Source organism: Psittacula echo, assembly GCF_963264785.1.
Source record: "Psittacula echo genome assembly, chromosome: 8".
Classification (NCBI taxonomy): Eukaryota; Metazoa; Chordata; class Aves; order Psittaciformes; family Psittacidae; genus Psittacula; species Psittacula echo.
In genome coordinates this window covers 17592548-17618662 of record NC_137744.1, presented here as the reverse complement: position 1 = coordinate 17618662, position 26115 = coordinate 17592548, and the positions used below count along the sequence as shown (strand labels likewise).

Here is a 26115-nt window from a genome sequence, read left to right as displayed (position 1 = left end):
TACGCTCAACAGCGGGTGAGGGGAAATTGCCTTATTCCCAAACCACTCTGGCTCGGAGTCGCCCGACAGCTACAGCTACAAAGCAACACACACTTTCTGCTGAGGTATCTTTTTCCATCAGCACCCTTCTCCTGATGAGGACTCGGAATGTATGGCTTTCCACTCACTGCAAAACCTTCTGCTGCATGCTGGAAGAGCTCCTATCTACCGGTGCATTTTCTAAATCATATGTTGATAATGAGAGGATATTGAAAATACAAATTTTCTTGAAAAATAAAAAAATCAGCCCCAATGAAAATTCCAGGACAGATGTGTAAGACGTAGGTTACAGCAGAAGAGACGTGCAATTTCAAACTTTCAAGTCTGAAATTATTTAAATAATGTGAATATGATTTTTAATACTTTGACATCATCACACCACACATAAAGACTGAGGGGAAATAAATGCTTAGAGTCTACATCCAAACCAGATAACAAACAGCGGGGGGGGGGGGGGGGGGGGGGGGGGGGGAAGGATATTTAATTAATCATATTAAAAGGGAAAGAACTTACAAAAAATAAATGGCATTTGTAGATGATTAAATTTTGAAGGTGAGATGTTGTATAACTGCACCAACCATTTATTTTAGTGCCATAACTGCATCTAATAAATAAAATACTTTTTTTTAATCCAAACAGGAGATTCACTACTATCTGATGACTTGGATCTTCCTTTTATGTAGCACAGGGGCAGGGTTTGGGCTGCAATTATTCAAGGCAGTTTCAAAGAAAGAAGTGTTCTTAGTCGGAGAGAAAAATCAGTATCAGTCACTAGCAATAAACCAATGCAAATATTTCTTCTACAGACAGAATTACTGTATTTAAATTCAGAGAGGCTCATTAGAGATTAACCTCCTAAAAATAAGATACCTACAAGTTTCACACAAATGCCCTTCTGTTTAGATAAAAATTTTCTATTGAAGTTCAATATCTCAGTAACACAGAAATGTTATTTAATATACAGTATATACCCAGACACATTGGGTATTTATAAAAATGGAATTTAAAATCTTACTCATGATAGCTATTCTAGCATTTTTAGTAGGACTTTTCTCCCTGGATCTAGGATTTTACTTTGTCAAAATCAACAAAAATACAAGAGGTCCTGTAAGTGAGGGGGAATATTTCTCAAGGATGAAATGCCAAAATCCCCCATCACATCAAATTCTTAGAGAAAAGTCAATTAGGAAAAAAGATCCATAGGAATCATAGGAACTTGAAAGAGAATTCTTCCTACTACCTTTCCAATTTCCATCTGAAACATGAGAAAATAAATCACAATTTAACTAACATTATATGCCTTACAGGAAAATGGGGAAAAGCAGCCCCTCATGCCCCATTAGTAATTTAATATACAGCTCTTATACAGGTATGCTGGAAGTTCCACTAGTGCCAAAGTTACATGTCTTCATCCTTACAGAGCATCTTCTTAAAAAAAAAAAAAAGAATCTATTCTCATTTTTACATTGTACAAATGTAGAACAGACAAAAAAAAACCCCAATTTTCTAGGTTTTAAATATTAATACATTTAAATATTTCTTTAAATATCAACGCATGTTTAAATACCAACGCATGTCTGATCTTAACGGCAAGCTCAACATTTATGTCTTATCTTGGTGATAAAGTTCAGGAATCTATAATGAGAGTGGAACAACTCTGCTACTGATTAAATGTCAAAAAAGGTTTTATTGTCAAATATACTGTAAATACAGAAGATATACAACAAAGCATTAATTGCAGATGGCTCTGTACAGCTTAAAAAATGTACATGATCTAAACAGGAAATGTTGACTTTCAGTTTCAGCTATCAATTTACCTTCAGAATGTACCTCTAGTCAACCTGTAAAGATAGAATGAACTATAAAATGGCTAAATGCAACTGAATTAAATGCTTCACATTCATGGGCAGAGGTTAGCACATTAAGAGTCTATATCATAAGCATATATAAGCAGAACCAACCAATCTACTCCAAATTCTGGATCTTTATCAGAATTTATCTAAACCTTTGTGAACATTTAAGAGAGATACAATGTGAAAATTTGGGCAGGACAGACGAAAGGCTTGATCAGCCATCCTATAAATTCAGAATGGGGTCTGATTGCCTGTATCACTCTTCTGCAAAAAATGAAACCAAAATAAAATAAGATTAAATTAAATAACATTAAATAAAATTAAATAAAATATCTAACATCTACAGTAGACTGCAGGTGAACACAAGTCTGCAGTACCCTGCTTCCAGGAAACGCCTGGAGCATTAAGAGTTTCACACAGTTATACAGGATAGCTGTACGTACGATTGGGATAAATTCTTTCTCCCTGTACTGTTCTACATTGCTAAACTGAGCACTGGCATGGCCTTGAACTGAAGCCTTCTGTTGGATTGGGAACCGGCAGGATATGAATCACCTGGAGGAAGGCCAGAGGAGGGCAATGAGAACTGACCAGGGACCTAGAAAATCACCAGTATGAGGCACGTTCAAAAGAGCAGGTTTGTTTAACGCAGGGAAGGGAAGACAGCTAGGAGACTCACTAATAGTCTTCACAAGATAAAAGTCATGTTCAGCAATACAAGAGAATAAATTGTTCTCCATAGCCACAGTGTACAGAGCAAGAAGCAGAAGGAAAGACTGTAACAAGGAAAACTTAGGTTAAACATTAGGAAAACCAGCCATGATTAGTAAGCCTATAAAATTCCTAAAATCAAGCTGGACAGTTATGAGTCAGGCATGATGCTGGCAGAGTTCATGGGAGTGTGGGTAAGAAAACAAATCTGACAGTGCTGCTTTCCTATGATCCTAAAAACTGCAAACTGCGATACAGAGATGGGATCCAGAGGCAGTGCCAAACTGCAGGGTGAAATGGCCTACCCTGAGGTCACCCTGCCACTGCTAAACTACATCTGCTCCCTGACCTAGATGTGTACACTGCAACACAATAAATCGGAGGGTACAGACTAGAGTGTTTATCCACAACACAGGCTCATTAATCCTACATTATGGTCTCTTCTTCAGCTACAAGAATGGTTCAGGTAAAGCCTTACCTACTCTTAAAGAAAACACCATGGTTTGAGAAGATACTGCTATTCTAAAACCATGAGGTGCATGCTTTCGGTGCCTGCCAAGGCAAAACTTGTAAATGGAAAAAGTAATACACAAACTGGCCATCCTAAAATACATCCTGGTTAGCTGATAACATAATATTGGGTACATCTCCAAGATAATAAACACATTAAGATGACAAATCCATGCATTTTCCCTTTAGATTATGGACAAATTAGTAGCTTCAATTATATGGTGCCAACAAGATTTTCTTCTCCATGACTAAATGGACCAGGTTTTAATATTCTTCAGTGATCTTATTAATTTAAATTAAGCTTCTAAGGAATTAAGAGTAAGAATTTCATTTGAGAAAAAGATGTCACAGCCATGGAAATTAGAGACTTCTAACACACTCTGGTGATAAAAGTACATTTACTCATGGTCCGAGACAACATTGCTGGTCTTTCTTAATTGTAACTAGAATGATCTGATAAACTGCTGCTCTTGTATAGAGTTAGGGGTTGGGTTTTTTTATAAGGAGCTAAAAACACAGACTACCCACCTGTACCTATTTTTAATTTGGTAATGACTGTACTTGCTAAAATTCTACCAAAATGTCACTCACAGCTTTGGATTCCAGCTTTTTAAAAACAGAATATGGAGCAGAAAGCATAACCTATTATGCAAAACTGTCAGATGCTTACTCTTTAAATCACAGAAATAAATGCATAATCCTGATTCTCTTATGGATCAAAACTTTATTAAAGGAAAATAAAACTTGAATATAACTATTCAAGATAGCCACAGTACTCTAAAAAAAGTAGCAAGGTTCTGATCTGTGCATGTCCTGTTTATCCATGTAGTCCCTACTTCAGAACTAAGCGATGCCTCCTACTTTGTGGGTACAAGTAAAGGCAGATTACTCGAGACCACTGTGACTTCTGTCTCATCAAATTCACAAATCAGCTAGACATTTAAACAGTGCCAACTGTTGCCAAGTAAAACTGCTATCGAATCTCAGCTGCAAAAATGTCAGTTCAGGGCACCCTGCAAAAATCTAGTACTGAATCCTTAACTAAAAGCCCACATTATTAAAATGGGGTTTTTGGATTAATGCTACTCTTTTGAGTGCGAAAATATTCCGAATGATCACACCACAAACATGTCCTACCTCCAATGTAAATTAACTGTATGTTAGGGGAATTTTTTAAAAAATCTGATTAAAATTGGAATTCATGAGACTCCTGCTGTTGGCAGCTGTATCACTAGCAATGACATCCTTTGGGGGACTCTCAGCATGTGTCCTGCATCAAAGGTAATATGGCATTTTTCATCTTAAACTTGCATATGCCTTAACAAGAACAAGAATTTTTCAGATTTTATAATGCAATTAAAATATTAAAGTACATTTTATTGTTAAAATATCATTAATGTGAGACTGAAGTTGACTCACTAATATTAACTAAAGCAACTATCACCAATACTTGCTTTCCTAACATACTGCAATTCTTTACGTGCTGGCTGCCTTACATCCTTACACACTGAAATAGGAAATTAAACCACACTGGCTAAGCATGCTAATACACCACAGTGCTTAAACAAATATGCTACTTTGTGCAAAATGACAGGCAGATGAGATACTGCTGAAACTGAGTACATATAAGGACCTAAAAAAAGAAAGAAAAAACAGAGGACAGGACATATGGTACTTCACTGTTCTTGTTCTGTGGTGGAACTGTGGAAAATCTGCAAATCACTAAGCGTACTTCTTAGCATTTTGGGCATCCCTAATCATCGGAGTTCATCTGATCACCACTTGATGGTTCCTGCTCCCAAGACTGCTTCTGCTTTCATCCAAGAATGGTTTAACACAAAATACAAAATATATTTCAGAGAGGCAGATCTGCATCACACTTTACCCGTCCCTTTCCCACTAAGCATCAAGACTAGAAAGGTGGAGATACTGGAGATGCCTCCTCTTCCTACGCCTGTCTGCAGAGCTCAGCTCTGCTTCCCAACCAGCAGGACAATACTCTTCACACCATGTCCTTCATCAGCTGCAGAGCCTTCTACAATGTCCTGGCTAGAATGATTTTCACTTTTGAAGCACAGTGCATCTAATCTGTATTGGTCTTAATAAAAACATATACTGAAAGTGGAAGGCATCCCTGCTCATAGCTGGAGGATTGTAACTAGATTATATTTAAGGTCCATTCTAATCCAAACCATTCTAAGATTCTAAGTCCTGAAATTGGCGCATTTCTGATATCACTCCCTAAAGCACTATAGCTGTTCCTGTGCCTTGCAGAGAACAGCCAGTGAGAGACACTTTTGAGCAACCTGCTTTCCTCCAGCAGGTTGATATTGACCATGAGTATCTGCTACTACTAACATGAAAGTTACAGCCAAGGAAAAAACTTAGCCCTGGCTCTACAGTGGCCCAAATGATTTATGACATCAAGACCTAGTGAAGAGGACTAATACTCTGAAGGGACTGAGTGAGCTCAGCCTGCACTCACATGTTCTGTGCCCGCTCATAATTACTTCATTTGCAACTGCAAAAGTGTTTTAACAGATAAAATTAGTTATTTTGAATAATCCTTCTGAAATATGATATGCATTTTAATTGTATGCACCCTGTCATTAATTAAAGCTCCCTACCTTTTGGTACATTAATTCAAACATCGTATCAGTGACAAAGTGACAATTATAAGACTGTTTACTAAAATTAAAAATAAAGTTAAAAGGTTAATGTACTCTTGTGATACACTTAAGTAATGCTAAAGCATTTTCATTTGAGTTTTTACTAGACATTATTTTTCTACTCTTCAAAATCAATCTCTTTGTTCCAGGAACACATTTCCTGTCAATAAAATGAAAAATGATATAGATTTAGGAGGATAGTGGTCTCAGCGTAGCATCTCTCATATTATTATTCCAGTATCATCTGTTACAAAGTAAGACCAATTCCCACATCTAATTACAAACAGGATTTCAGAGTCATTAAACAAAATACATTTCCATTAGTGCTGCTGTAAGAAGATAGGGGGGAAAATGAAGATTAGTTCATGCTGCACCTTTGTTTTTCAAGCTTTGAAGATTTAGACCTCTGCACTCTAAGACTATAAATTTGTAAAGGATCTGAAAGGTGACAGACGTGAAAGCTCTCCATTCTGTGCAGTTTAGCCATACCATTTGCATTTTGTCATTAGTTTATCTTTTGCTGCACTTTGTTCTGATAGTAGATAGGGCAAGAATCTAGAGAGGTTGTGATTACACTGTGTGCACCCAGAGGTATATTATTTGGCATTAGGAAAAGGGTTTTTTAATTGGTATGAATCTTGATTTTCTATATTTAACTTGTTCCAGCTAAAATTGGGAATCATTATACAAAATTCTTTAGGAAGTCTTTATGAAAAGAAAAAAAACCCCAAAACTACTTTATGCTGTGGAAAAAAGAAATATCAGATCTTTGACTTCAAATAAGATAACAGCCAAAGTATACTGAGGAAGCAGATTGTGTGATACGTTTAACTGTTGAAATATAAACTTGCAAGTATATATATATTCTCAATTCATAAATGTTTAGCAGTATCTAATTGTCACAAGAGTATTTAAAATTTACCCTGGAGAATTACCCACTCAAAAGCATTTACACAAACTGGAGCTTAAACATTGAATAAGAAGTTTTCCAGAAAGAAGTCTATACAAGATAATACCTACATTTGATTAATCTCTCAAAGTTTACATCATCTTATGATGTTATAAAAACATCAATTGCCTCCATCATGTTAGACAAGCATCAAATTCTGAAACAGAAATTCCTCTCAAATAAAAAGTTGTCTCACAGTTACAGAGAAAAGCACAGACAATTCCATTTCCAGTAGTGCTCTGGAGATTCCCTTTATTAGCTTTAAAACTAAAGCCAGAGCTATTTCATATTCTCAGAGCTGGGTGTCAGTCAAGCCAAATATGTAAATATTAGATGATGAAACAACATACATACATTTAGGTATGAATCATGTACATTTACTATAAAGTATTTACATACATATTTAGATGTAGAAGAATACTTCTTAAAAAGACAGCTAAAGTACTCACACATATTCAACAGCTAACTGCTTAAGAATCTAAAATGTGACCTTAAAATAGGTTGCAAATAAACAAATTCACTTCTGTACTCCACTGCAACCATGGTTCACTAAAACATGCTAAAATTCTCGGTATTAAATCCTGCCCAGTGGTAGGGTAACACAGCAGAAAGAGACCACTGATAATTCACTCTCCAAACCCCTGCCCCTATCTGCCAAAGAAACAGATACATGTGCATTTTGTTTCCAAGCTTCACACATGAAGAGTAGGTTCTCAGCTTAATTGAGAGGGCCCATGAAAGCCATGACCATTAGGAAGAAACAAAAGAGAATAAAGCAGAATACAGAAAAGGTACAAATGAACCAAATGGCTTATCAGTTCCTGGCTAGTATCTGAGGATCTGTATCTTAAACAGGCTCCAGGAAGGCCTCACTTACATTATCTGCAGGGAATTCCTTGCTCTGTATCTTTCAGCAACCACGGAATTTTCTGACAAGCACCAATAGGTAAAGCTTTTTACAGCTTCAGTGTTATGTGAATGTTTCCACTCCTTCACTCTATTTCCACTGAGTAAAAAAGCTTACAATTTCTTGCAAGTGGGTTCGAGAAACTTCCAAGAAACCACAACTCCACACCTATGGTGGAAGTGCATCCTGAAAGCCACTGAGTTTCAACACTATACAAATCTTCAAGTACTATGGCCTTCAGATAAACACTCCTATGCAGAACTTGTCCTCACAGCTAGTCACCTATGGGGCCATACATGCCTTCATTACATAGAGGAGACTCATGATACTTCAGCACGCTGCTCCCTCGCCTTTGTGCTGTGAGTGAGCCCTCACAGGAACCAGCATCTTGTCCAGGGGCTTCAGAAGCTTGGGTGCTTTTTCAGACACGCACTGTAACATGCCTCAGTGCTATTGCAGCATCCAGTCTTCCCCAGAGAAATACATCTCAGACTGAGAGGCTGAACAGGAGCCCTGAAGTGCTCCAAACTTCTTTCTTATCTTCAGAAGATCTTTTAAGCTCTGTCTCTGCATGACACTGATCGTCACTTCCTATCTCCCAGGCTGGTCCCATCAGTTGTGTAGTATGTGCTACACCATGAGCCATACTCACAAGTACAATGTCATCTGCATGCTTGAGGAAAACAGGCAGATCAAAAGTTTCACCCTCTTTCCTACCTATCCTACCTACCTCAGTGCTCAATCCATTCATGTTTGACGGCTGTGGACTAGGAGCTCGCTGCCTTCACCACTCAGTGAAGAAGGATGTCTACTTAGCCATAACTTCCAGCATGAAAAGCAAGTGTATCTTCACACTCACCATGACCAACACACGTGTGTCTAAAGAAATAGCACAGAAGCCTCAGTTCTTCGGATAAAATGTTTTAATATATCAGCTAAGGCTGGAGTCAAACAAGCCGAGTTTTCAGATGAGGTGGCACAGAAAATAAAGCATTATTAAATTTTCTCTTACTTCAAGACTATATATTCCTCCTGGAGAAAGGACGATTAAAGAAAATTTAAACGTATGCTTCAGAAGCTTTTCCATTGATTCTAAAAATATTAATTGTAGTTTTGACTGCTTATATTTTTAAAACGGCCTGAATGTTTTGTATTCTTTAAGTAAAACTATCATCTTTGAAACAATAACTCTCTACTCATGTAACAAAAATACTTGCTTTAGCAACAGGAAAAATGACTTCATGAAGTCTGCACAGCACTCAAGGATTAAAAAATTCTGTTCTCTGGTCTTGTCATTTTTACTCTTACAATAAAATAACAGCCTCGGCATCCTGCTTTTTTGAATAAAAGTCCTACCTCTTTTGACTTTTCAAGCACTTGAAAATTTTAAAAGAGAAAAACTAAAAAATGCTGACCGTGTAATAGCTGGGTATTCATGGTGGGTGGAGAACATGAAAGGTTACAATATGGATCTGTGCCTACGCGTTTCTTTTCAACTTGAGCAGCATCCTCCTGCTTCTGCTAACTCGGCAATCATACAGCTGACAGATTTCTGGGTTTTCTAAATAATGCATGGGATTTTCTTTTAACATGTCAGTGCAAAAGTATCAATTCTGCCCCTGTGTCGTTTGTGATGCTGATTTTCCTTGACAGCATTCCATTAAACCAATGAGTTTTTTCCCTCCTGATGGTTCCTTAAATATTCCTCTGAGTGATGTATTTGTGGTTTTTTAAACAGATTGTGAAGGATGTTTGCATTTGTGAGAAAACTGCATGGCAGGTACTGAAGGGAAAAAAGGATTAAAAGATAATACTTTTTCTTTTTTTCTTCCTATGAAGAGCTTTTTCTCTGATCCTCATATGCCAAAAGCTGGGGTGTTTTTCCTTTCTTTTCTGCCTAACTTAGCTCCTTGTCTGGAAATTAAGCAACAAGACTCTACATACAGAATAACATTTTGACTTCCTAAGGAAATACCACTGAAACACTTAGTACTGTTTGATATCTCTCCTGGGAAAGCAAAACACATTTATTAAATCATGCATGCTAACTCCAAAAGCCAACAGAAGGAAATAACTGCTTTATTCTTTGCACTGAGGTTTTGAACAAACAGGTACTGTCAGGGACTGCTATGCACTAATCCTTATTTGCTTATGCAGCTTCCAGGATGATCAGATTACATCACCAATACTGTGCTTTGCAATCTATCGTTCACGTTCCACTTTTATTACATATTTGTACAAATTACCTGCTGCCATGCTATTAAAAAAAAAACAAACCTCTGATTTCAAATAAGTTTCCAATTTCCCTAGGCAATTATATGCTAATTTCCAGAATACACTTCACCTAATTTTAGTATTGCATGATGATGAAACAGATGATCTTTATAAACACTTTTGTGCAACCAGAGAGGTTTTGTTTTGTTTATTTTATTTCTATAGAACACTGAAACTGATTACATGGCTGGACTTAGAAAGATCTGCATATGCATCCATCATACCCGGCTTCAGCTGCCAGCTTCAAACTTGCAACCTTCCTCATTTTCCAAAGTGGAATACAAAAGGCACATATTATTTGTCATGCTTTACAGCATGACTTGCCTTAGCTATAGCAATCCTCTGGACTCAGGACAAACCTCAGATGTGTGCAAACCATCTCACCTCCAAGGACTCACACAGAGTAGCCAAAAAGGAAGAACAGGCTTATGAAAGACTTATGGCCACTGGGAATTACAGAGGGATTAATTTCTCCCTCTTTCAGACACCTATGGACCCAACTAGGTGGTTCATGAAATTCAACCTTCTTTCCCTGGTCCTACAATAAGATGGAGACAGACACTAAGCCACAAGCAACACCTAGCACAGATCAGCTGGACTTTGGGGCCAGAGAACCTATATTGCCAGATTAAATATGAGGGTTTAACTGCCTGAGAAGTTTGCTTCAACACTTCATATGATGAGTAGGAAGGTGCAAACAAATCTCTTTCTCTTCTGCAGAGAGAGTGGAAGGGGGACATTAATGTTCGAACATATAACAACATTCCTCACAGCACTGTGAACTAACGCATTACTTCAATTAAAAAATATGTGCCTATTTTTTGGTTGTTTGGTACATTTTCCACAGTTGCAGCATTGTCTCTAGCAGCATTTATTTATTTATTTTTTAAATAAGTTACTTAGAATATTCCAGCACTAAACTCCACCACTACAGAGATGATTACTGTAATATCACAAAAAGGAGGTAGGTAGAACCTGATGGCAAAAGCATGCCAGCTGGAATATAAGCAGAAAAAGAAGTGACACATTTAGTCCCCACAGTCTTAGACACACTTGTAAGACTCAATTCCACACCTGTAATTTCCTAGAGGACAATACATCGTATGAGGAATTTTAGTCAGTGATCCTGAGAGTTAGAGATCATATTTTAAATGGATAGCATGAATTCTGGCTTCAGATAAAGAAATTCTTGAAAAATCTTCATCATCATAGCTGCACACACAGAGAGAAAGAAACTACAGAAGTGACATTCTAGTCACTGCTAAAGAAGCAAATCCAAAATTATTTCATACCAACTTCAAAAGATACAGATGGGGAATGAAATTAATCTGACAGGCCATCCTCACCATTTTTTTATTACACTAAAGGCCTGTATATAATGACATACTTCCAAAAAATCTGGCAATAAAATTTCAGAACCTAATACAGATCAACTACATCTTTAATTCAAAACATGCTACTGCAAAAGAAACAATTCCACTCATCAGACTACAGAATGAGGAGGAAGGCACACACCTAATATAACTATTTGGTGGTGTGTATCTTATGCTCACAAATGGAAGCCAACATGCAACACTGAGGTGGAAACCCAACAATCTCTATAGTTGTGTTTTTTTAAGTAAAACTGCAACCCTGCAAGTCTTTCTTACAGTAGAAAGAAAAAAAAAATAATAAAAGGAAGCAAAAGGCCCTCTGCTCTGTATAACTATATTTCTGATTTGACAGCTACAATTATAATCATTCAGACATCTATTTCCCACAAACTCTCCATAGCCATAACCTTTAGTGATTAATTATAAAGTTCCAGGAGCAATAGTACACAGACTAATTTCCTAAAACAATAAAAGACAGAATTTCTCATTTGGAGCTAAATGAAACATGAACAGGTTGTTATTCATGCTGAAATCTAGATGCAGAGTCATGTTGCAGCCATTACAGAAGCTATTAAACACAACCTCAAATCAAAGAAACTGGAGGTCTCTCTCCTAAAATAAAATGTTTTTCTCACTTATGAGGCTTCTGACTCCTTTACTCTGTTCTTTCTTACATCTTAGTAAAAAAATTTCAAAATTCAATTTTCTTTCTCATTTCACATCCCCATTCTGGTTTTAATAGTCAACTAAACTGCAAGAGTCTAGAGCAAACCGAACAGTTGGTAAAGGTTTCATGTGTCTTATGGTGTTCTCTTCACAGTGAGTCAAAGTTACAAAATGTGCATCAACTTCTAAATAAAATGCCCACTCTCTTCACACCCCAATGAGTTTCCTGTAGCGAATATTTGATAATTCCTCAGTTATTCTGTACAGTGAGCAGTTAAGTTTTACATTCCATTCATTTTGTTGGTTTTTTTGGTTTTGGGAGGTTAATTTTTTTAGGGGGGGAGGTGACACATCCTGCTGTACCTTCTGAAAGTAAATCTTTTAAAAATGATTATCCAATACATACAGAAGCCATGCATTAAATAAGTGATCCTAATGCTGGCATTGAAAACACTATAAAGAGGTGAAATCGTGATTTGTAGTATGATTAGTAGTAGTTCTTTTTGTTAAGGATTTTTTCTCTGTCTGCAAGCAACTTGATCCAGCAAATTTGCTCTTTGCAATTTTACTCAATTAGGCAATGAAAAGAATTGAGAAAAGATCTTTGCATAACTGACACCATATCCTTATCCTTGGGCCCCACTGGAACTTCAGCTAATGTCAGCAGGAATTTTTCCAAATATTTAAATTGGTATTGAGTCAGTTACAGAACTCATTGAAATGCTAAATCTCAGAGAGCCTTCATTTAATATGCATACTCTAGATGTACTGTCGAAAAGCTGGTATGATAGTCCCCTATAAAACTTGTCAACAGGGTACCTAAAATAATAATATCAATGTACTCTAGTTTCTCACTAAATGAAGTACACAAATTTTGCCAAATCAGGTAACACATGAAACCATGAACATTCAGATTAGCAAGCTTTTGAAACCCCTAATACTAACAGTACATCTTTTCTGTATGAAGCTTCCTTGTTTTCCTATAGGAATTCTACCTTCAGTCATATTTCTTAGCATTCAGTGAAACTTCATAGTTCATTTTTAACTATATACAGAGTATAAGAGTTACACAAACTAAATAAGCTTTCTCAGTGTTTTTTTCTGAATTCAATACGCACTAAGTAATTAGGGTCTGAGAGGTGAATAAGAAATACGTATCCTACATAATAGAAAGCTGGGGAAGGGTTTAATGCATGAATTCAAAGCCAGATTTCTTCAATACAGATGAGTACACAAAATTAGCAAGAGGCAATATCACTTTTGGAAAGACTGCTTTGTGCATAATTTGTCATGAATTCAAAGTTATTCCTTTAGAAAATGAATCTAAGACCTCCCAGCTGCTGCTTTATTGGTCTAATAAATTACCATCTTGATGGTACAATGCATATACACTATACCCCATCCAAGCAAGCAAACCGTTAGAGCATCTTCATCTTTAGAGACGCATGTGTGACTTCGGAGATGTGTGCATGCCAATGGGAGATGTGAATGCAGTGAGGGATTACACAATGCCTCTATTCTTGAATTGATAATGAAAACAAAGGATGCGTAACTCTTTACTATTCCAAAATAATAAGAGTGCATTGTAGGATTGTTTATGTCAAAAGAATAATTCCAGGTGAAGCAGCTTAACAAAGGCAGGTATCTAGCAACTCTGAGACAAAGCAGACTTCTTATTCTAGGTTCTCTACACTATCCAAGTAAAAATCTCTTCTATACACCTGAAAAGGACATTAGAATAAACAAAGAAGACATCCTCTTCAAAGTATTAGTTTCTTACTTAAACTTTGAACCCTATTCTTGTGAAGCTGGGACTTGGGTAGCTTAGTTCAAGTTTATACTAATGCTTACAGAAGTGTAGACTGAATATGTGTTCAGCGTCAATGCCTTCTACCTCAGGTTATTCCAGCCAGGTGGGCCATAACAAACGTTTACCATGACTCTCCTTCATAGCTGTGGTTTGCAAACATCCATGCAAGGAAAGAACAAAATGCAGAAAAGGCAAAGAGTTGGTAATTTAGCATTCCCTTCTTCACCTTTCTCTAGTGAACTATGGATCTCATTATAAGCTCCAACAACCTGATGTTTTGGAAACTTTCCATCATCTACAGGAAAACTCTAGACGTGCTGCATTATTGCCTATAGAAAAGTCTTTTGTTAGTACAAATAAGTTTAAGGAACAGTTTAAAATGTCTGCATTCTCATACAATGAAACCAATCCTTCACCAGTATTTTTTCAAAAATTAACGAAGAGGGCCATTAGGAGGAAAACTGGAGGAATACTGCAGAAATTTTGATTTGACACTGGCAGAGCAAAGCTTACAAAATGAAAGAGCACAAGAATTTGAGACAGATTTTTGATTTTGTTTCCCATGCACAGCATTACTTACCTGCATTTGAATTAAGCTCTTCATTTTCTGACTCTGTTCCATTTTGACTTCCACTTCCATGAAGGCTATTCATTGCCATAAGTTTCATTTTCTGTAACTTCATAGCCTCTGCCATGGCAGCCGCTGTCAGACCTGGAAAAATATAAATAAATAAAATGCAACATCAAACCATACAATGCAGCACTAGAAAGATGAAGAACAAAACAATTCCTTTCAGTGAGAAGTCACATAAACTCAATACACATTGTTAGTCTGTTATGCAATGTTACTCTGGACACTAATTTTATTTTAGAGCTATCAGTACACCATTTACTTCCTTCATGTTTTTCTTTTCTTTTTTTTTTTTTTTTTTTTAACATGTCTAACATCCCAGAATATTTATTTAATGGTAGCCCTTTTGATTATACTTTTACATATCATTTCCATTTCACTTTGATCACTTTGTCACTTTGATCACTTTCTGGTTGACTTATTTAGCTGCTACAAAATTTCCAAGTACATTAGGTAAGACATAGCATTCCTTAATTTCAACAGTTCAAAGCCAATTAACCTGGAACAATCAGTGCTGTACTATTATATTATATATCCAAATATTATTGTCTTTTTCTGATGTCTGTTGGTTGGGATCAGTATTATTGTTACTGGAAAATATTATATTGGAAATTTTAGACAAGTAGAATATGGTTAATTACAAACCTGAGCCCACCTTTAAGAGACCATTAATACCAGCACAAATTTACAGAATTAAGGGGGGTTAGTGGTAGATTTTCCAGTGACTAAAACCCTATTAGTTCCAATAGTAAAAGAGAAGTAGTAGAGCAGTGTCAGGCTACAAGTTACCATCATGAGCATTTTTTTAATTTTTTTGATTTCCACTATCTTTTTTTCATAAGAGTATACTTTCAAAATTTTGTCATTTGACTTGGTCAGTAGGGGACCAGATTTTCTTCCAAACAGTATCAAATCTTTTACTCTGGGCAAGATGTGACTGGAAATACCTTATCTGAAGTTCACCTATCTTGCAGGAAGCTACAGGGGCTAAGGCTACGTAACCAGAAAGATCTCTACGGGTATAACTGTTTGTTTATTCAGTCCCACATTAAATAGATTTACTGTCTTCCTCCCAGTATAGCATGACTTGTTTTCATCATTTGTAAAAAAGCAACCTAAATGCTTCCTATCAGATATTTTGTAATTGACTGTGCAAGAGTTTCACAAATTCACTGAACTGCATTCACCAAAAAGCCCATGATTTTTGGCTGGTGGCACATGTATCAACCCACAGAGATAACATAATAAAACCAGAATTAAATAATCTGCTGTTTCTGGAAAGTCCTGATTACCAAGAGACCAGATACTGATTAAAGCGAACCAGTAATTTTCACATCCTATACTGCCACATACCCATAAATAAAAATACTTTAAAAGCTGCTATGTATTTGACATTTAGTTTTAGTTCTGCTGCTCCTATAATAGGCTTCACAGAAGTTCTCATTATTTTAATAAGACTTCAGTAAGCAAGCAACCATAGGCTCCAACTGCATGGAGGAGGGATGTGTATTATCACATATGGATACATCAACTTGCTTAACTTCAGCAAAGATATTCCTGATTACTATCAGGAAGTTGGAGACGAGAAAAAAAGGAGGTGGGAGTTACACAAGCCCCCTTTTCTCCAGGCTGTCCTCCTCATCCCATCTTGCCTAAGAGCCTCTCAACATTCACAATCTGTAGTTACATACTCCTGTATTCCCAAAGCTCTCACGCCAGATCCAACAAATATTACCTACACCAATTAGGCATTTGTTTTACTGCTCTGTCACTGGTACATGAAAAACTACATTGATTTCATTATTAATATGCACTAAATACAAACATATAAAAATAAGTCCAGAAAACATCATTGGGAATCTTGTCTTTCAAGATTCATTTAAGGCAGTCCTCACTGCATACAGAAAATCACAATACTGTAACAGTGGTCACTTTTTATTTAAAAATCAGGATTTTTCTTAATACCCTTTAAGTTCTTTTGCAAATGCTACAGGGTTTGTATCAAGCAGATATAATATCCTGATGTTTAAACTCCTGTTTTTGCCAACTCTCTAGCTGACATCACTCACGCTTTATCTATCACAGAAACATCTTCAATGATAAAACTGTTTACACATTTGCTGGAAGAGGTGAAATAGTCTATAAACTTTCCTATTTTTTTTCTTAGGGAAAGGAAGTGGGATTGCTCTGAGTGAATTCAGTGAGTGGATTTCACCTTCTTTTCAGGAAGTTCAAGAAACAGCATCAGCAGAAGCCTTCTGAAGAATTTACTCCTTTTAAGATTTCCAGGCACGCGTGTGCCTTGCCTGCCTACCTGCATAGCTGCACCTTTCCTGCTTATCCCAATAAATTCCAAGTTTTGAGGAACAGCCATCACTAAAGCATTTTCAGAACTTGTACCCACTCACATCCTACTCTGTTTTCACTGTATACTTCTAATCCATTTGCAAAGAATTCACATTTATTTTAAAGGTTACAAAAAACACAAAGTCTGAACATGAAGTTTTTGTTGTAACATTTTATCATTTGTATGTATCCAAATATGCATAGATAAACCACTACTGTATTTTCATCTGGGTCAGTATTTATACAGGTTCTTTATACTATTAGTCATAAAATTTTACTTAGTTTAAATATACAAAAGAGTAAGGAATGGGAAGTAAATTCAGGCGCTTAGTAAAACGTTCAGAGAAAAAGCAAGACAAAAACTTATCCACTGCACTGTATAAAACCCCCTCAAACTAACAAAATTCAAAAAGCCTACTGAACAGTCATATCAGCACAGTGAAGGCAGAAAGGGCACTGAGAAGCAAACAGAAAACAATAAACACAGTCCTAAAATCACCACAATGCCACCTGCAGAAATTAAAGGTAATTATTGTCAGGCATTTTTAGCTCCCTAACCAGATACAGCTGTCATAAGGACAACAGCCAAAAAACAGTGATGCATCGGGAATCTATGCTGTGCCATCTGCCACACCAAAGTCACTCTACTTCAGCATTAGAAGTTTAAAGCACAGTCCTAATGTGGAAAGCCCTACACCTGAAGATCCTGAGCAGGCAGGCATAAAGTTGAAGCAGATACAGCCAATTCTCTAAGCTCAGTATCAGCAAAGTCTTGATTCTCTCACTCACCCCCCAGTCTACACAATTTCCTACTTGAGCTGTGATAGTAGCAAAAGCCCCAGAATCTAACTGTATGAAGAACTTTAAAAACAGTGTACTAATGCTTCAGCATTTCTGAAAGCTAATAAAACTGAGGTTAAAGCAAATGGTTTCAGCAGTAAGGGTGTGCTACTGATTGAAATGACAGAACAAAATGTACAGCAAATCACCCACTGGCATAATCTTCAATTAAGGCTATGGCTGTGGCTAACGTTACTGAAGCTACCATTTAATTTAACTATTAATAAAACTCCTTTCTATAATTGACTCAGCTCCGGCTAGCTGTAGCAAAGGGGGCTACTCTTCAACTGACTTATCTAAAGATCTACAAAGAACTGAAGAATCATTTCCATCCTCTCAGATGAATCACTATCAGCAGCAGAATCTCACTCAGAGTACCTCACTTTGAAAAATGTGCTTAAAACCAGCTGTATCATATACATCTATCCCTCTGCTTTCACCTACAAAAAAAAGGATCACTAGGAAAACCAACATGCTGGATTACACACTTCAAAGCTTCTGTTTTTTTCTCTCCATTTACACTTTACATTTCCCTTCCTTCAGTTATCTTATGCCAGCTGTGATCAGTCACTAAACACCCAGGAAATTAACTATGTACCACTTATTAAGACACACACAACCTTTACACTAACAACACCGGGTGAGTCTCAGCACCATAGCCATGATGTGTTTTCCAAACCGCTAGCAGCCATGTGGCCAGTGGAGCTACTCCTGCCAGCAGTACCCCACAACCCACCATTTGCCTCAGCTGAAAGGCATCAGCTCCACAAAGGGCTGGTGAGGATCTTTGAGAAACACATCAATGGTAACGCAGAGACCTCAGAGCCACGTTCTGGGTCAGTCTCTAAATATGAATCTCCATTACATTTGAGTAACAGATTCCAATGGTGTGTACTCAAGTACACCTGCATCATGCATATGGCAAAACAACCAACTGCCATTAGTAATCTTCATTCCATAATTTCAGTTTTGTCAGGACACTATGTACTCTCCCTTTGACAAGTCTACATAACTGCTGTACCACACAGGAATTCAGCCTTGAAATAACTGGCCAAGGACACACAAACCAGCACATTTTATGCTCAGGTTGCACTGAAGGACAATTCTGCAACTGTATTCTGAGCCACAGTTAAAATATACCTAAGCACCAAACAGTTTTCAAATTCAGGTTTTTGATCCAAATTAGGACCATGCTCAGCTTACTCAACCTGGCACACCGCACTGCTCTGGGGAAGACCAGCTGCTTGTAGGGTATAGGAGGTCCAGTAGCCCTGAACGTACTGTGAGGCTTGGTTGCTTCTGTTAGGGCTGAACCCACTGAACACGACCTCTGCTCCTAAAGCCCAGATACCTGTAGTACTGTAGTGCAGAAGGTGTGAAGACCAGTGAAGTCTCTCCATCCCTCGTCTGCATCATATTAAAGTCAGTGGTTAATTGTTTACTCAAATACTCCCTATGCATACACAGAAAGACTACCAAAGATTATTCCTCTGTGAAGTCTCAGGAGTTATTTCAACAAAAAACCCCATTTTTACTGCATGGTTCAAAGTTCACAACTCCAAAGCTGTTTGTAGCCTGTCCGCCTCAGGGCCAGTATCCCAGTACAGAGCAGTGCTGAAGCCACTCACCTCCCAGGCACCAGGACATGAGGGGACAGTGCCTCTTGCTTTCAGTGAACACTACCATTTACTTATTAGCACATAGCTTCTTGGTGACATAACAAACCAAAACTCAATCACATTCCCATAGAGAGGTAGGTAGGGTATTTTAAATGCAAGTGAATCCTTCATGTTTAACTGATGTCCAGTCATTGAAAATTGGATTTTGGTGGTGAATATAAGGACTCTGATCATTTTAAGGTGATCCTGAGTATCTGCTAATCTTGTACTCTAGTTACAGCTATTTTTTCAGTTCCCCTGATTAGACTGTGCCCCTCCTTCATTTTAGTTTGAAAGCTTTTCTGTCAAAACTGTGAACAAGTAAATTAACTAAAGGAGAACTATGAGTAATCAAATCTAGAGGTTTGCAATTAATTAAATGAAACGGTGAGTCAGTGAACTGAAGAATGGTATTAAAACAAAACATTTAATTAAATTAACAGTCACCACATTGCAATTAATAATATTCAAAAGGAAAAATGAAAACCAGTTTAGCCTTGCCATATTATTTCAGTCTAACAGTCAAGCATTGTGCATCAGCTTGTCTGTTATTTGCATTCAAAGCTGCTACGGGTCAAGTATGATGTGCTAAAACAGGAATAATGAAACATCTGGTAGTACGGAAATGTTAGTATGATACCATATTGCAAACAGCGAAAACAATTCTGAAATATCCAATAAATTAGGCCTTAGAAGGCTGAAAAGGATTTACTTTCTTTCCCATTTTCTTCAATGCAGAAATGAATTCAGATAGATACATACAATGTACTTCATGTTTTCAGAATGCCCACAGGAATTTACTTATTAATTTAATCATTCACATTCAAAAGTGGAGGTTTCTCTGTAGCCGAAATAAATCATCCTTGTTTACTACTAAACAGGTAGGTAAAACCCAGCCACAAACACAAAGGATACTGAAACCTAATTCTTGAATAAGAACTTTAAAATAAGCCAAGTGTTAGAGCAGTTCTGACACAGGTCCAAACACTTCAGTCTTATTATTGCAGATTTCTTCCATTTCTGTAACTGACTCAACTAGAAAGTGTAGGAAAGTTTTAGCTCTAGCGCATGTTATGCCTTCAATGGTTGTTCAAAGATATCCTAGCTATCATTTCAGATAGGTCATGATAATACATCAACATGAAACATTTGAGAGACTGTAAAGAAGGAACTTGATGAGTAATTGGCCACTGCAGGCAGAGGATGGGATTTCAGCAAAAGCACCATAGCACAAGGCTTTATCATGGGCTAAGTGGTGTGAGTATTCACCGCAGGTCCTGGGAGGACACTTTGAGCCCAGACTGAAATCCATGCTACATTCATTTGACATTGCCAAGCTGAAATGTAGTCAATAACAAAAAAATGTATTACGACAGCTGAGTTTCCTTCCTCTGTTCGGATACCTGCAGCCAGTTGTTCTGATAATACAACCACAGTTTAAAAGTATGCTCTTCTTTCCCGTTTTTCAACAGTAAAGCACCCCAGAGGGTGCAAACATGCAAAAATTGATTTTTAGAGCAGAAAATCTGAAAGTATTAACACAGTATTCATACAAGTTACATGTTCAAAGTGGAAGAGAAAATACAGATAATTCTCTAAACATGTTCACGTACTCAAAGTTCAGAGACTACTGAAGATCATCCTGAGCAAAACATTTCAGACAACAGTTAAAATTTTTGAGTGGCCTTAAATTTTTAAATACGACCACTTGAAAATGTTAAGAAAATTATACTATGGCAAAAGAACCTTCTTGAGGGAGGGAAAAAACCTGAACAAATATTATGAGTATTTGTCAGGAATTGCAAGAAGTTAATTTCCCACATGGAAGCTCCGGTTTGCTCGCTTCTGCAGTGAACTGTCACAGAGTCTTTACTTGAGAGACCTTATTCCTTGCCTTTCTGCACTACCGGAATATTCCCCACATAGCTTCCACTGCTGCAGCAGCTACATAGAACAGACCTACAAATAGGTCTCTTCATCATACAACCTTGCTTCCCCCACAGGTCAATCGATTCTCTATCATCAACCAGGCAGTTATGCTGGGGAACAAAACAGTTTGTGATAATGTGATTTAAAGACTCTGCCAAATGCTCAAGGGATCAGAATTAGGATTGCACAAATGTTTCTGAATTTTTGATGGCTCAGTTCTGCAGTCCTAGGAATTTTTGTTTAACATGGTGTGCTTGCTCACCTTATTTTAAGTCTAAAATATAATTTCATGCAAAAGTTCACATGAGCATAAACAAGATTAAAACCTTTACACATCAAAATGTCCCTGCCACTCCACAGAATAATTCACGTAAGTAACAGGTTATCATTTCCTCATTTCACACACATTTAGACAGTAGCAAAAGTCCTGACACTTACAAATCTGGTTGTTCACTTTGTTTGCTTTCCAGGTGCTTTCATCCATGTCCGCCTCTATTATTTATGCTTCTCAGCCTAGTTATAACCTCTATGTTTTCTATAGCTTAATCTTACCCTCCCTAATATCCATCCAAAAGATTGGGAACATTTTAAACATTAACACCTTCTGTCAAGTCTCTGTACCTGAGATTTTTCATATCCTTGATCCATATGGAGATATGATGACCTGTCAGATTTCTTGTCTACACCTAAGGGGCTCAGTTCAAAGTATATTGAAATTTTAATCCCAAACCTGTGCTTAAGCCTGTGTTAACACGAGCACTCATATTCTAGATGATCCACAGCAATACCTTGCTACATATCTCACAGATGGCTTCATATCCAGAAAGATAGCCTTTATCTTATGTCAAACAAAATTGCTGCTTAACTTATTGGAGAGAAACCGAAAAATCAGAACTGTCAAGAGCGTCTCTGAGAGGGTTACATTAAATTTCTTTTTCCTTCATTCTTCCAGTGTGTCTCATAACAATTGATTAATTTTGTGACATTTCTGCTCTTTTTTTACAGTCTATGTCATGAGAATGATTTGTCAAGACTGTAATGCGTAATACTTTTAGTATGCTGCACTACTGTGACCTTTACCTTCTTCTGTGTATTTGATTGACTGACCACCCCACTTTTGATCTAAAGGTTTCCAGAGATGGAAGCATACATAAGACAGACGCATAAACCATTGAATTACTGTTGGAAAGAGCACAGTCACTTTACACAGAGAATTTGTACGTTCTTCGGTGCATATCTGAAGCAATTTTAGTAATGCTGGAAGTTTTCAACATAAAATGAAAACTTACACTATGTGGTGCACTTAAAAAGTGTGCTCATATATCAGAAGAGTCACAAATTCATGCGTTAGGACTCAAGATTTCAGTCAGGATGGCAAGTGCAGATTTACTTGAGACTAATTCAGAACACCCTGGACAACACTAACAGGGCCTAATGGTCACTTTCTCTTAGGTTTCAGAGCTCACTGCATTTGCTTCTGACTGCAGACCTTAGTTACCCATTTCAGCATACATCTGGGTTCACGGGACCCTAAAATTACATTATAATTACACTTAAGCCTAATAGTCCTCATATGCACCATGGACATTCTGTAACTTCTCTCTAATCACAGAAGTCTGTCATGGTGCACGTGCTGTCATCTGAAATTAGAATTAGCTATTATTATTTTTTTTTCTCCACATTTATTCCTTTCCATTAAATCAACTTCTGTGGCTTTAAAGCACTTGTCCATAAATGGCAATGACACGGAAATTGATGAAGTTTTTGGAGGTCCTTTCAGTTAAGCACCAAAAAGTTTGAAAGCTTATCTGGAGTTGGCACAAATCTCTTGAGTTTGTAAAATTAATTGGGCTGGAAGGTCTTCAGAGAATAAGGATAACTTTGTGAGTGATTTCAAGCTATTTCTTCCTTGTGATTGGAAAATACCCTACAAATATTTATTTTTTTTTTATCAGATGGCACAGCTCAGCTATGTCCCAGCTGTCTCAACTCACTATTTAAAAAATGGCGTATTTCAAGAATTTAAGTGAATACTGAGTTCCATGAATTCACTGAGCTGCAGTAGTTCAGCTGAAACTTCTATATACTGTCAAGATCAGCACTGCTGTTAGGGCCTGGATTGTTAAGATACTAGCCCTGCTAGCTGCTGTTCACTTCAGTGGGACCAGCCTGAGCACAGCTTTCAGATCCCTTACCTAACCCCTCCTGGAAGCTTAAGTGTTACAGGAGACAAATGTTACTCCAATCTTCCCTTGACTGTCTCACTGAACTGAAACTGACCAAATAATAATTTCACATTATTATTCACCAAGCTACTAACAGCAGCAGCAGCTCCCTCTTTACTCAAGATGGCAACTGCACCATAGAACCTCTGCTTCCAAAATGAACAGCAGAAATACTGTGAACAATAAACTGTTCTCCACTATGGTTTCACACTGGCTGGAAGAAGGGAAAACAATTTATACTCAAACACAAACTTAAGCTGCAAGTGTAGACGAGGCACTCAATGAAGGACAAACTTCTGCCTTCTTCACAGCCACTGTGATGCCCCAGTTCTTGCTAGCAACTAGCGTTAGCTCAAGTAGTAAAATTTAAGCCAGACTCCTCCACTTACGCAACTTTATAGAATCATCCCCTATATGGTATTTCTTTCACATAAGCCATTTTTTAAGACCTTTCTATTTCCCAGAATAGAAACTGAATGCTATGATAACACAGATACCACTGCTTTTAGTTACTTGAGGCTGAGAAATGCATGCCAGTTCACAAAACCCACAAAAATATCACACTTATTTGAAGCACAATAACTTAAGCAATGAGAAAAGCAAGCACATGCACTCCCCTCCAAACGGCATTTGATTAATGCAACCTCAAAAATGCAAGTTTGAAAGCAGCATCATTTAAGAATATAAATTCATGTAACATTTTTCCGAGACTTACAACCACTTTCCAATTCCAGTTGTTGAATGAAAGCAAAATATTATCACTTTAAGATCATTTAAAATACCTCAGCCTCTTCACAGTGAAAAATATTTTGGATGGTATTAGGACAGACTAGTACAGCAGTAATGTCTTCTGCAAGAAAAGAAACAGTTCAGTGAAAACTCAGGAAATCAGTGCACAGGCTCAAAGCGAATCTCCAGTTTTAAGGTACAACCTATGACATTTTCAAGTACTATCAACCTGAAAAAAAGATGTAGAATGCAGCATAGAAATAGGATGTACATTTTCTCGGAATAGCTGACTCATAATTTTCCCAAATGAATTCTCCATTAATTGTTCAATGTAAAATTAAATGATACATGAGGGAACAAGGACTAGATTCTAGGTTTCTAGATTCTCAAATGAAAACTCCTCCTACTCTAATATTATGATCTCTTTATCTCTTTTGGCATTAACAAAACCTGCTGTGTTGGGTTTTGGTTTTGTCTGGTTGGTTTGTGGAGCGTGTATTTGTTTGAGGGTTTTTTTTTTTTTGCTGTTGTTGTTTTCAGTTTTTTAAATTCAGGGAGTGGAAAAATGCATCTATCCCAAACAGTTATAACCTGATGCTTCACACAGTCATCACCAACATAGCTTTCATCACAAAGTCCCTTTCAATAATTATAGATTGTTCTAAGTAGGATGTTGCGGTGAACTGGCATTAGTGGTGTGTCACGGCATATTCATGCCATGTAATTCTGTTTAAGAAGAAAAAGAGGTACTTTAGATTAGTTTATTTTTATTTCAGCAGGGTTTGGCCAGCAACCCAACCAGCTGTACTTGGGAAAAGGCAAGCTTACATGCAACTTTCCAGCCAATTTCAGCAGCAACTGATGCCCACATGATTCCTCAGGTCAAAGCTGAGTTGCTGCCTTTGGCACCTTCTGCAAATAGGTGATGGATATGTGAATTTCTAATACTGCAAAGGAAAAATGAGGAGGCATCCTGTAGGCAGGAGAAAACAGATTTAACTTCTAGCTATGTTTAGAACACAGGTAAAGAAACACAAAGTGCTGCATTTTCCTCTGGGCATAAATTAATGACTATTGATCACACCACCAGAGGCTGTATGGAACATGATTACAGAGGAGAGTGTACCTTTACTTTTTCTTTTTTCCTTAACTTTTTTTACTTCTGATTGTTCCAATCTCTCTGGTTTTAAGTTACTTTTATATAGTTTTGTTGAAGCTTATTCATGCACATTTACTTACACAAATAAGCAGGAGACAAGTAACTTAGTCCCAACAAGTTAATATCATCTTTGGTTATGAAGTTATGCCAGAATAGCTATTTCCATTTTATGCTATGCAAGGTAAAGGACATTTTTCAAAGCTGAGACACTGACTGGAAGCTTATTTTCTTGTTCCAGGTGGTGAATAAAAATAACACACAGAAGATGAACTACACCATTTTTAAAATCATAAAGGATGTGTCTCTACTCATTGGTCAAGCTGAATTAACTCTCAGCCTCCAAGCCAAATGCAGGCTCAAGGAGGAGAGGAATCATTTAGTCACTGAATTGAAACACTCAGTAATCTAAAATTATGCAAATACTCTCTTTGCCCTTGCAAATCTTTATAGATTCACTGTACTGGTCTTTACTCCTGAGTCTGCATTAGTATAGCAGTTTCATTTCTTCCAAAACTATGGCAACAAACATTTTTAGCTTTGGTTTTGTGCAACTATTTCAGTAATCTAAGTATATTTAGATCTTAAAATAGATTATCAACTTTTAAATCGAATTAATTAAATCTTATTTATCAATTAAATTATGTTTAATATAAATTACAGCCAAGATGTACTGAAGTTTTGTTGGGCTTTTTTAGCCAATTCAGAAAAATATTTCAGGTATCTATTTATATTAGTTTTCCAGAAGTCTGCATTATGTAAGTAACCCCATTCAAGTATTCTAAGTATTCACAGACCCACAGAATCACAGAATAGTTAGGGATGGAAAGGACCTTAAGA

General features: G+C 37.0%; 1 protein-coding gene across 1 annotated transcript in view; it reads right to left on the bottom strand.

The window, feature by feature from the left end:
* The window catches only part of DACH2 (dachshund family transcription factor 2), a gene marked incomplete at both ends in the record, with an annotated part of 288156 nt that overhangs the window by 83854 nt on the left and 178187 nt on the right, over positions 1–26115 (bottom strand). The window contains one exon of the mRNA XM_080625027.1: positions 14342–14473. Coding sequence (XP_080481153.1) covers positions 14342–14473 — 132 coding nt within the window. The remainder of the gene's footprint in view (positions 1–14341; positions 14474–26115) is intronic.